The 13242-nt window shown below is 41.5% G+C and overlaps 1 protein-coding gene across 1 annotated transcript in view; it reads left to right on the top strand.

Moving 5' to 3' along the window:
• WDTC1 (WD and tetratricopeptide repeats 1) overlaps positions 1–13242 on the top strand; it is a 51906-nt gene that overhangs the window by 16148 nt on the left and 22516 nt on the right. Inside the window, exons 2-3 of the mRNA XM_084874946.1 lie at positions 2073–2220; positions 4284–4367. Of these exons, the coding sequence (XP_084731072.1) occupies positions 2173–2220; positions 4284–4367 (132 nt within the window). The 5' untranslated portion in view covers positions 2073–2172. The remainder of the gene's footprint in view (positions 1–2072; positions 2221–4283; positions 4368–13242) is intronic.

The following is a 13242-nucleotide window of genomic DNA, read 5'->3' as shown; positions in this document are numbered from 1 at the left end:
CCGGGGACTCAGGCTCAGCCATAGGGAGCTGGGCTGTAAGTCGGAACCCCGGGGTAGCGGAGAAAGGAGGTCCCGGAGGCGCGCACACTGCCCCCAGAGAAGGGACGGTCGGCTGTGCCGCGGGATTGCCCTGACGGGAAGGAGACTGGGGCTCCAGACTGCTGTGAACGCCACCTCCAACTCCACTTCCAACTGAACTGAACCCCAATACCGGGCTCATTGTGGGAGAGCATAGACTGTTTGGCAGCAGGCGAAAATGGAGGGCACCTTTCTCTCAGAGGCGCCGGCAGCGAGCACTGAAGGACCCGCATAGGGCGGGGCTGACAGAAGCCAAAGCTGCAGGCTCCACCCTGAAACCCCGTCCCATCTGTAACTGCGAAATGCGACAACAAAATAGATCAGAAACGAAAGAAATGGAGGACAAAAAGCGTCTGGATATAGAGTTCAAATCTACGCTTATAAGGTTTTTCAAGAATTTCCTAGAAAAGATGGATAAGGCCTATGAGAATATGAAAAGAGATCAACTAGAATTAATAAGGAGTCAACAAGAAATGATAAGGGATCAACAAGAAATAAAGAATACATTGTCTGAAATAAAAAATATTCTACAGAGTCCTAAAAACAGAAGGGAAGATCGCAAGAATCAAGTCAAAGATTTGGAACATAAAGAGCCAGAAGACACTCCTCCACAGAAGCTAGAAGGCAAGAGAATCCAGAAAATTGAAGATAATGTAAGAAACCTCTGGGACAACTTCAAGCGAACCAACATCAGAATTATGGGGGTTCCAGAAGATGAGAGAGAGCAAGATATCGAAAACATACTGAAAGAAATAGTGACAGAAAACTTCCCCCACCTGGTGAAAGAATTTGACTTACAAGTCCAGGAAGCGCACAGAACTCCAAACAAAAGGAATCCAAAGAGGACCACACCGAGACACATCATTATTAAAATTCCAAGAGCAAAAGATAAAGAGAGAATATTAAAAGAAGCAAGAGCAAAGAAGGTAGTAACTTATAAAGGAGCACCTATACGATTGTCAGCTGACTTCTCAACAGAAACCATGCAGGCCAGAAGGGAATGGCAAGAAATATTCAAGGTGATGAATAGCAAGAACCTACAGCCAAAAATAAGCTACCCAGCAAAGCTATCACTCAGAATCGAAGGCCAGATAAAGAGCTTCACTAATAAAAAAAAGCTAAAGGAGTTCATCACCACCAAACCAGAATTATATGAATTGCTGAAAGGGGTTCTTTCAGAAGAGAAAGTAAACAAAGATAAAAATTATGAACAACAAATACGTAATTATCAACAAGTGAATCTAAAAACCAAGGAAATTAAAAAAATCTGATGAACAATATTAACTGTTGAATATAATAGAATCAGAGGTATGGAAGGGGAGTGAACTGACGATTCTTGGGGAAAAGGGGAGAGGGGGGCGTGGGAAGAGACTGAACATAAACTGTGCACCTATGGATGAGGACAATGGGGAGAGGGGAAAGGGCAGAGGGTGGGGTGGGAACCTGGTGGAGGAGAGCAATGGTGGTGGGGGGGGGGAGGAACATTTGTAATAATATGAAAAATAAAAACTTATTTAAAAAAATAAATAAATAAATAAATAAATAAATAAAAGTCTCAGACTGGTTGCCACAGATACATTCTGAGCAAATGAAATGACATCTTTCTTGCTGTGTACGTACCTTGGTCTTATTTTCAGGATATGCTTCTATCTTCCTTTACACTCATCCAACCCCCCATTTCCTGGTGAAGTATACATGACTTATTGGTGTGTGTTCCAGTACTTTCTGTGGCTGTGAGACATTGTCTCCCCCTCCCCTATGCCACTTGTCCTCCAGAGCAGCGGTTGCTAACTGTTGGTCCGCGGACTTCTGGTGGTCCATGAGGCCCAAAAGGTTGGTGACCACTGCTCCAGAGGATCCTCAGCACTGTGTCATAAATCACAGGCAATAGCCAGTTCACTGGGTAGGCTGGGGGGCTGTTTTAGGGGTGAAATCAGGACTCTGAAGCTACCTTATTCCATCCCCCGAGGTTTGATCATTTTTTTCCTCCACAGGTAATTAAATGTGTGTCCTGCAGACCTGGGCTTTGCTGGAATGCTCAAGGGTTCTGAAGATCTTTATCTAGCTTCCTTCTGTTGAATTCATTAAGAGAAGATGGCAAAAGTCAACATAACTAGAGACCTCATTAATAGGCAGATCAAGGTAAGCCACTAAACCATAGCATGAGGTCCTTTCTTCCCCGCAGGTTCAGTTTTTAGCCAAAGAAACTGAGGGTTGGAGTTTGTGACTTGCCTAAAATCACATAGCTAATAATGACAGACTCTGGACTAGAACCAATAAAATTCAGGGAGACTCCCCTGTCCATGTGCTTGTACCTGGGTCTTTGAGATTAATGAAGATAAATGAGAGAGGAGAACCATCTCATTCATGTGTGTGTATGTGTGTTTGTGCATAGTTGGCTACATGCATATGTATGTGTGGGGGTTACAGCAGGAGTAAATGTAGCTTCTTTGTGCTGCTCCGAGTTGCTAATTTTTTAAAATATATTTTTATTGATTTCAGAAAGGAAGATAGAGAATCATTGATTGGCTGCCTCCTGTGCGCCCCCCACTGGGGATTGAGCCAGCAACCCAGGCACGTGCCCTTGACCAGAATTGCACATGGGGCCCTACAGTCCGCAGGCTGATGCTCTATCCACTGAGCCAAACCAGCCAGGGCTCCAGCTGCTAAATTGAACATATAAGAACCTGGGAGAGTCTTAATCCCAGTTCAGCTTAGACTCTTTCTTCTCTTTGAGGATCTCCTGCACCAAACAAAGCCTGCACCTGTCCTTTGTAGGATATACATAGAAGACACTCCAGTACTGTGAGATGAGTGGATAACTGGAGAGTCAAGTTCATTTAGAGAGGTATCTCAGACTTTGTCAGGGAAACCCTTAATAAAAGAAAACGGGCTTAATGCTTACCAAGACATGATGTGCTTCTCTAGTATGAACCCTAAGCTGGACCTGGCCAGCATGGCTCAGTGATTAAGCATTCACCTATGAACCTGGAAGTTACAGTTTGATTCCCAGTCAAGGCACATGCCCAGATTGCAGGGCTCAATCCCTAATAGGGGGCAGTACAGAAGGCAGCTGATCAATGATTCTCTCTCATTAATGTTTCTATCTCTTTCTTCCTCTCCCGTCCTCTCTGAAATCAATAAAAATATCTTCTATATATATAAAAGGCCAATATGCAAAATGTCCCCTTAGGAGTTCAATAGGAAGACCGGGAGTTTTTATCGGTCACTATGATGTGTAGGGCGCAGAACAAAGGAAGGCCCTGGCCGGCAGCCAGCAGCAAGGCCCCAGCCAGCAGCTGGAAGGGCCCAATAGGCCCTGATTGCCTGCCAGGCCTGGGGATCCTACCCGAGCACGAATTTCATGCACCAGGCCGTGTGTGTGTGTGTGTGTGTGTGTGTGTGTGTGTGTAAAAGAACCCTAAGCTGAGGTGAGGAGCTAAATCTCACCAGCACTGATTAGCTACCTTAGAAGACTTTAGTCATTTTACTTCCCTATGCCTCACTTTCTGTTGTTAAATGATAATAACATCTGTCTGCCTGCAGGCTGATCTTGAGAATGAAATCCAAAAGAACATGAGAATGTTCTTTGAAAATGTTATCAATGCTAAAACACTTTTTAATTAAAAATCTTTTAAATATAAGTAGCATGTAGCATAAACTGTGGTCACCATCCAGAAGGATCAAGTGTATGCCTCTATGGGAGCCTTGTGCTTTGTACACGTTAGTCTGTGTTTCATATAGTATTTTCCTCTGCATCCCTGAATCTTTTTGGAATTTTGTCCATTTGTGGGGGCTTTTATGATATCATTAGACTGGTGGCCCTCAAGAGCAAGGACCATTTCCTAGGGGCACAGAAACATAGAGTTGGAGGGACCATGCAAATTTTTCCTTCACATATCTTGCACAGTATGTGTTCTAAAGTTAATGCCCACCTACTCTAATCTAATACGGAAACATTTCCTATTTGTTGTTTTCAATTTTTTTCCTTTTTTTTTTTGGTAATCCAAAAAGTGCAATTTAATACTTATATACTCTGTTCTTTCTCTAATCCCTGTCCAACTGTACTGCAAGCTCCCACAAGCTGATTTCTTGTTATATTTTTTAATACCTGTAGTTCCCAGCACAAGTGTTGGATATAGTAGGCACATAGTAAGTCATGTTGAATTAAATCAATGAGGCTTTGTTTTGTTTCTTTCCCCCAGGAGCGGGGTGCCCTGAGCTTTGAGCGGCACTACCATGTCACTGACCCCTTTATCAGACGGCTGGGCCTGGAAGCAGAGCTGCAGGTAAGAGATCCAGTTTGCTTCCCTAGATGCTGATGGCTGGCTCTCCTTTGGCTGCAGAGAATCCTTTCAGCATTATTCAAGACATAAACAAGTTTTTCTGTGCAGGTCATACCTAAGGTTACCTTTGCTTATCAGCAATATTAGGAAGGTAAATCTGAATCAAGATTAGTTATTTACATGGTCATGCAGAAATTATTTTTGGGTTATATTTTTTGCTTTGTGCTTGAAAATATTTTTGAATTGCATGCCACTGTTTTTCTTTTTGACTTAGAACAATAATGATTCTTACCTTTATACAGGAATTTAGAGTTTCCAAAGTGTTTTCTTCTTTTTTAAAAATATATTTTATTGATTTTTTACAGAGAGGAAGGAAGAGGGATAGAGAGTTAGAAACATAGATGAGAGAGAAACAGCTGTTGCTTGCACACACCCTACTGAGGATGTGCCACAACCAAGGTACATGCCCTTGACCGGAATCAAACCTGGGACCCTTCAATCCGTAGGCCGACGCTCTATCCACTGAGCCAAACCACTTCCGGCTCAAAGTGTTTTCACACACACACACACAAAAACACACACACACACACACACACACACTTTTTCTCAAAGAAATGCTCTGGGAAAGTAGTTAGGGAATAGATATTCAAAAAAAGTGATTCAGAAAGACCAAGCACCTTGTCTATTGTTATCCTGTTCAGGCCATGGAGAGCCAGGTTTTCAGTCCAGAAATTCCACTTTTTCATTGTCTGACAGATATTCCATAATATTAGTTGCATTCCTTTTCTTCCTTAAGATCATGTTTTGAATCCAACTTTTAACTGTCCTAACCAACTTAGTGTTATCTGCAGGTTGAGTAGAATTCTCTTTGGTTCCTTCAGATTAGTGTTTATAAGTGATCATGTTGGTCTTAGAAAAAGACTATAAATAATTTATTGAATGTTAACAGTGTTGTCTCAAGTAGTGAGTTTATAGATCAGGGGTGGGGAACGTCCGGCCCTCAGGCCATATAAGGCCCACAAAATCATTGGTCTGGTCCTCCCAAGGCAGTAGGGATGAGTTAATTAAATGTTTGACCAAATATAGCAGGCTAATTTTTTTTAAATATATTTTTATTGATTCCAGAGAGGAAGGGAGAGGGAGAGAGAGAGAGAGAAACATCAATGATCAAAGTGAATTATTGATTGGCTGCCTCCTGCACGCCTCCTACTGGGGATGGAGCCCCCACAACCCGGGAATGCACCCTTGACTGGAATGGAACCTGGGATCCTTCAGTCTGCAGGCCAATGCTTTATTCACTGAGCCAAACCAGCTAGGGCAGCAAGCTAATTTTTAAGTTCATAATTTTGAATGACCCTCAGCCCTCGAATGACGTTATATTCAAATGGCCCTTGGCAGAAAAAAGATTCCCCACTCCTGCTACCAATTATTGCGATTGCTTTCTTTTAATAATAAACTTTCATCCATTACAAAATATAACTATTAATATGGAAAATATAAGTAAAAATTACTTTTTAGTCCTCACTCCATAATACAATTACCATTAGTATTTCATATACTTTGTTTTATCTCCTGTAGAGTTTTATATAATTGTAATCCTACTTTACATTAAATTAAAAAAATACTTTTATTGATTTTTAGAGAGAGGAAGGGAGAGGGGGAGAGGGGGAGAGAAAGAGAAACATCAATATGATAATACAGTATCAGTCAGCTGCCTCTTGCACTCACTCCATCAGAGATGGAGCCCAGGCATGTGCCCTGCCTGGGAATCGAACCAGCAACCTTTTGGTGCATGGGACGATGCCCAGCCAACTGAGCCACACCAGCTAGGTCTGCACTAAACTTTTTAAGTTAACATATAATAATTCTTTTTCTCCATGTTACCAAGTAGTTTTCATAACTTTTACTTAATATTTTTTTCTGATTATACAGTAATAAACATCATAGTAGAAAATATGGAATAGACAGAAAAATGTAGAGAAAAAAAATCACTTTTAATTCCTTTGTGTAGAGACAAACTTTGTTAATGTTTGGTGTACAATCTTTGTTATGAAGTAGCATACTTGTTAAGAGATGGACGTTGGAGCTTCATCCATTTATTTTCAAGACCTATCTTCTCCACAGCTATACAGCCTTGTGCAAGTTACCCCTAGTTTCCTGATTGGTAAAACAGAATTATTGTGATGATTAAATTAGTAGGTTAGTGTGAAGCACTTAACACAGTGCCTGGATCTTGGCAAGCTAATTCAATAAAATAATAATTATGATTCTTAAATCTTCCTGTTTCTTTCCATGCTTTTATGTAACTTTTTTCCTACAAACGGTCTTGTATCATTTACACAGTTTGATATAAACCCTTCTATAATTTTACATTATTGTTTTCCCATATCTCTAAAAATTACTTGAAAACATGATTTTTTATGTATTTTATTATTTATACAGGAATTTATAATTTTTTTAAAAAAAGTTTCCATGTTTCCTTTAGAACAAAGCTCAGAGTACATCCCTGTAGTGCAATTGGAGTGGGACATGGAAGATTTTACCTTCAATGGGACATTTGGCAATGCCCAGAAACAGTTTTGGTTATCAAAACTAGGATACTGCTGGCATACAGTAGGTAGAAGCTCAGGATGCTGCTAAACATCCTACAATATACAGGACAACAAAGAAAGTGCCACAAAGAATTATGCAGCCCCACCCAGCCCAGCCAGCATGTTTAGTGGTTGAGCTTCAACTTACGAACCAGGAGCTCATGGTTAGATTCCTGGTCAGGGCACATGCCGGGGTTGCAGGCTTGCTCCCCAGTTTGGGGCCTGCAGGAGGCAGCTGGTCAATAATTCTCGTCATTGATGTTTCTCTCTCTCTCTCTCTCTCTCTCTCTCTCTCTCTCTCTCTCTCTCTCTTTCTCTGAAATAAATAAAAACATATTTAAAAAAAAAAAAGAATTATAATGCCAATAATGTCGAGGTTGAGAAACCTGCTATGATTGATGCTGAATTGACAGTGATCCCTAGCTGGCTCGGCTTCTCCTTTTAGCTGTGCCTCTGTCCAACCCATATTATCTTTACCATCTCTTCCTGGTTTGATAACTTTGTCCAGAATAGACTTGGAAACTTCTGTGACTACATAACAGGATCCCATCTATTGTTTTCCAAGATCTTCAACTCAGAAACAATTATGTTAAGGTGAACCGTTTCAATTTGTACTTGTCTATAGGCCAGGACTTGTAGTAGAAGCACATAGTATGAAGGAATGTACACGGGTTTAGATATTAAAAAGACCCAGTTTAAATCCCAGCTTTGCCTCTTATGAGACTTAGAGAATTGAGAAAAGATGGAAAGAAGAAGACTTGAGAGAAAAAATAAGTTAGAGAGAAAATCAGGGGTTGAAAGTTTGGAAGCCAGTTGGATAGCTTTGTGGCGATATCAGATAGGCAGTACTAATTGGGAGATAGCTCTGGATTATAGGGAGAAATCTGGACACTTCATTTGTCCATGGAGCATTAGAGAATAGGGTCTGAGGCCTAGCTCTGAGGCACCTAGCTTTCAGAAGTTAATTACAAGCTAAGGAGATAAAAAAGGTAACTAGAAAGAGCTACGCCCACCAGCCAATCAGAATGAGTATGCAAATTAACCCCAACCAAGATGTCTGCCTCCACAGAGAGCAGCAGGGAGACTTGGGTTTCTCTGGCAATGGAAGAAGCCAAGCTTTCCGCCTGCCCTAGCCAGCCTAAGCCTCCACTCGAGGTTACAAAGTTTCAATTATAGAAAGTAAATAAATCCAAACAGAAATGGCGGCCACGGAGCAAGCAGAAGGCTTGGCTCCGCTCCATGCTACAAAGTTTCAATTATAGAAGATACATAAATCCCAGATACCAGGGCCTCTGCTTGGGTCGCCCTGGGGCGTGGCTGGCCTGCAAATCACCACAGTCCCCTCGCCCAGGCCGCCCCATACCCCATGCACCAGGACATGATCTAGGACACCCTTCAGGGCAAACCAGCTGGTCCCCACCCATGCACCAGGCCTCTATCCTATCTAATGAAAGAGTAATATGCAGATTGACCATCATTCCAACACACATAGCTGCCCCCATGTTGACACAAGATGGCCCCTACAAGATGACCAGCAGAGGTGGGCAGTTAGCAGTGACCAGACCAGCAGAGGAGGGAAGTTGGGGAAAACAGGATGGCAGGGGAGCAGTTAGGCATTAATCAGGCTGGCATGGGAGTGGTTAGGGGGTGATCAGGCTGGCAGGCAGAAGCAGTTAGGGGCAATCAGGAAGGAAGGCAGGTGAGCAGTTGAGAGCCAGCAGTCCTGGATTGTGAGAAGGATGTCCCAGATTGGAGAGGGTGCAGGCTGGGCTGAGGGACACCATCACCCGTCCACCTCTCCCCTGTGCACGAATTTCGTGCACTAGGCCTCTAGTAGAATACAAGCAGTAAAAAGAGTAATCTTTAAAAGTTACATTTTCTTGCCGAGACCGGTTTGGCTCAATGAATACAGTGTCAGCTTGGGGACTGAAAGGTCCCGGGTTCGATTCCGGTCAAGGGCATGTACCTTAGTTGCAGGCACATCCCCAGTAGGGGGTGTGCAAGAGGCAGCTAGTCAATGACTCTCTCATCGATGTTTCTAGCTCTCTATCTCTCTCCCTTCCTCTCTGTACAAAATCAATAAAATATAAATAAATGAATGAATGAATGAATGAATGAATGAAAAATAAAAGTTACATTTTCTTGCCCCTCTACATCTACTTTTTTACCATTCTTCAGCTCACTGCCTCGACAGCTGACTTGCACAAGAACATTAATGTTCTCTCTTGTCCTCTGTCTTTTGGTTTGCTTTAACCAGTGGGGAGTCATTACAGGAGACTGGAGGAAGAAACATCTTTATTTCCCTTCGAAGTCATTTTGTTTTGTTTTGTTTCTCCTCCCTCCACCCATCTTTATTGAGTTATATAGACAATGTTGAACAACTTTGTTTACAAAGGGAAGCAGAGAAATGGGGCAGTAGGTGAAGGGGTCAGTGGGATTCCCTAAAGAAAATGGGAAGAAATGCTAGAGCATATTTGTATGTAGATGAGAGGAAGGGATTGCTGATAGAAGAGAAGGACAGAATAACTGAAGGACCAAAGTCCTGGGGAAGGCTGTTGGGTATGGGATTCAGAATTTAAGTAGGGGGCTTGGCATTTTCCCCCAATATATTTTTATCAACTTCAGGAAGGCAGAGGGAGAAAGAGAAACAACAATGATGAGAGAGAAGCATCAATGACTATCCCCTGCATGCTTCCCACTGGTAATCAAGCCTGCAACCCAGGCATGTGCCTTGACCAGGAATTGAGCCGTGACCTCCTGGTTCATAGGTTAACGATCAACCACTGAGCAGCACTGGCCGGGCTCAACTTTGTTCTAAAAGTAAAAACTCTACAAAAAGGTCCAGAGCAGGATTACTCATACCCTTTCTCTACCCTTCATATACCTTCCTCCCCCTATTGGTAACCAACTTCATTAGTTTTCACTTATCCATTCTGTGCTTGTGTTTGTGTTTGCAAAAATATGCAGATACACATATATAAATTCTTATTTTCAATTTTGTTACACCAAAATTGACAAAAATTATATTAAAATAGCCTTTAAACAAATGGAAAAGATATTCAATTTAATTCACAAGAGAAATGTAACTTTAAATTTTGTTGAGATGCCATTTTTCATCTGTCAGAGTTGGTGAAATATTCAAAAGCTTCACCACACAGTGTGTAGAGAGTGGTGGAGAAACAGGCACTCTCATGCATTGCTACTGGAAAGGCAAAATGATGCAACCCTATGGACGGAAACTTGGCAATATCTAACAAGACCACATATACATTTACTCTTTGGCCAACACTCCCTCTTCTGGGCTTTTACCCTGCAGGTACACATCTCCAGCAGTAATAAAATACATGTGCACAAGGTTATTCATTATGGTATTGCTATAAATGCAAACTATTAGAAACAACTCTTAAGAATACATATATGAGATGAAACAGGTTTGGCTCAGTGTTAGAGCGTCGGTCTGCAGACTGAAAGGTCCCAGGTTCAGTTCCGGTCAAGGGCACGTACATTGGTTGCGGGCACATCCCCGGTAGGGGGCGTGCAGAAGGCAGCTGGTTGATGTTTCTCTCTCAACGACGTTTCTAGCTCTCTATCTCTCTCCCTTCCTCCTCTCTGTAAAATATCAATAAAATTTTTTTTTAAAAAAGAATACATATATGGGAAATTACTTGAATAAATCTTGTTTCATTTACATCATAAAGTGCTATGCAATTATGAAAAAGAATTCTAATTGATATGAGTGATTTCCAAGATATATTAGTAAGTGAAAAAAGAGCATATATGTATATCTGTCGTGCCTCAATGATTCTGCAGCCTCAACAAGTCCTCCAAGTCCAGTCAACTCCTCTTCTCTCCTTACAAGCCACTTCATGTCTTTACTTCCTTCCCTCTCTCCTAAGAATCAATGACTCATCACTACAATCATTCTCTTGCAACATTAATCTGACAAAACCCCAACCACAGATGATCTTTTAGCTTTCTTACATCTTTAACTTTCCCTTTCTCTATTGATTCCCCTTGGGATTAAATATGCTCAAGCTTCTCTAATATAAGAAAGTCTTTGATGCCACAGCCACATGTAGCTATAGCCTTCTGTTTCTCTTCCCCTTCCTAGCCAGACTGAAAGAGTAGTCTATACTCAGTGTTTTTGCCTCCTCACTTCCCAGTACTGTCATGTGCTGCTCAATGACAGGGATACATTCTGAGAAATGCAGTTAGGTGGCTTTGTCATTGTGCAACATCTTGAGTGTGCTTGCACAAACTAGATAGTACAGCCTACTACACACCTAGGCTATCGGTATATTGTATATGTGGCTCATCATTGACTGAAAATATCGAATGTGGCACATGACGAATTCGTCAACCTACTTCTGTTTATCTAACCACACACCACAAAAGTGGCTCTTGCCAGGGTTACCACTGTAGCTTTCTTGCCCTAAATCAATGGACACTTCTTAGTCCTTATCTAGCTTGACAGTATTTGGTAGTACTGGATACTTCCTCAACAAAACTTTCATCATCTGGGTCTGAGGCATCACCCTCTGTTTTCCTTCCTACTCCTCTAGTGTCTTTCTTGATGCCCTTTGCGTACTCCTTGTCCATCAGGCCCTTATGTTGGTCTTCTTTATTGCTCTATCCTAGGCTTTGTTCCCACTCTGCTATGAGGAAAGGAATCTCACTTTACAAATGAGGAGCATAAAACTGAGCATTTCCAAGGTCACATGAATAGAAAAAGAATATTTATATCAGGCCTGTCTGGCTCCATAGTTCATATTCTTTTGACTCCAACCATGTGTCTACTCTTTTAAAGGACTTAACAAATAGTTCTTGGCTTGGTGGATTTATTCTCTTGCCTTATTTGTTTTCTTAATATTTTTTTTTTAAGTTGCAAACATATATCTCACCTTCACAATCTGGCTTGATTGCTTTTGTTTTAATATAATTTGAGTGTAAATTCACTAGAAACAAGTCATATTAAACCATGGTAATGGGATATACTTTAGATATAGTGATCAGAGAAAGCCACTCTGATGAAGTGATATTTGAAATGAAATTTGAATATTGAGAAGGAGCAAGTAACAAAGATCAGAAGGAAAAGCATGACCCTAGCCAGTTTTTCTCAGTGGGTAGAGCATAGGCCCATGGACTGAAGGGTCCCGTACTCGATTCTTGTCAAGATTACGTGCCTCAGTTGCAAGCTTGACCCCAACCCTGGTGTGTAGGAGGCAACCAATCTATGTGTATCTCTCATATCAATGTTTCTCTCTCTGTGTCTCTCCCCCTCTCTCTTAAAATCAATGGAAAAATATCTGTTGCACATATATAGTTTGTTCCTTTTTATTGAAGAGTAGTGATACACTGTATGGATGTACTACATTTTTATCCTTTCTCCAGTTGATGACCATTTGAGCAATTTCCAGTGTGGAGCTTTTTAAAAATAAATCATCTATGGATATTCTTAAACCAGTTTTTGTATCAATAAATGTTTTCATTTTTCTCAAGTAAATGCCTACAAATGGAATTACTGGGTCAGGATAGATACAAGCTTAACTTTATCTGAAACTACCAAACAGTTCTCTAAGGTAATGATAGCAGTGAGTTGTTCAAGGCTCAGCTGGGAAGATGTGGCCCCCCAAGTACAAGTAATTTACAGCCTGGTGAACAAAATGAGAGGGCTGAAGACAGAAATGATTCTGACCTAGAAAGTGTGACCAAAGCTATGGGTAGGGTTGCAGCCAAGTGCCACAGGAAAGTGAGAGGCCTCAGGTCAGCAAGTGCTCTGACAAGTGTGGACAGAGTAAATGTGTCTGCGGTGTTGGTAAGTGCAGAACTTGGAAAGAAGTGAGGCTCAACCCAGATGAGAATCTGTATAGAGCAAAAGGTGAAAGGAAAGGAGAAGGCAGAGGAAGGCCTTTTCTGACTAAAGGCGGGGAATTAGATATGTTCATAGCTCTTCATTCTTCCCGTTAGTCCCACTGACTCGTTTGTGCATTTATGCAACAGATTTGTGTCAAGGATATAACTGGCCTTGGAGATGCAATGAACACTACACAAAGCCCACTTCTCAGGGCTCAGTCTGGTGAAGCAAACAACCATGTCGACACAGAGCATAATACAGTGTGACAGTATCCCTCCCTCCCAAATTCACATGACAGGACAGGCATCTTGAAGGAAGTACCTATAAAGAGAAGTCTGAAGAATGAGTTGGAGTTTATTAGGATGCTGTGGGCCACAAGTAACAACCCAACTCAAATGACTTTAAACAGTTATGAATTGACTGGCTTAAGTGG

This window comes from Pipistrellus hanaki (genome assembly GCF_964339955.1).
Source record: "Pipistrellus hanaki genome assembly, chromosome: 2".
NCBI lineage: Eukaryota > Metazoa > Chordata > Mammalia > Chiroptera > Vespertilionidae > Pipistrellus > Pipistrellus hanaki.
This window is presented reverse-complemented; position numbering and strand designations above follow the sequence as displayed.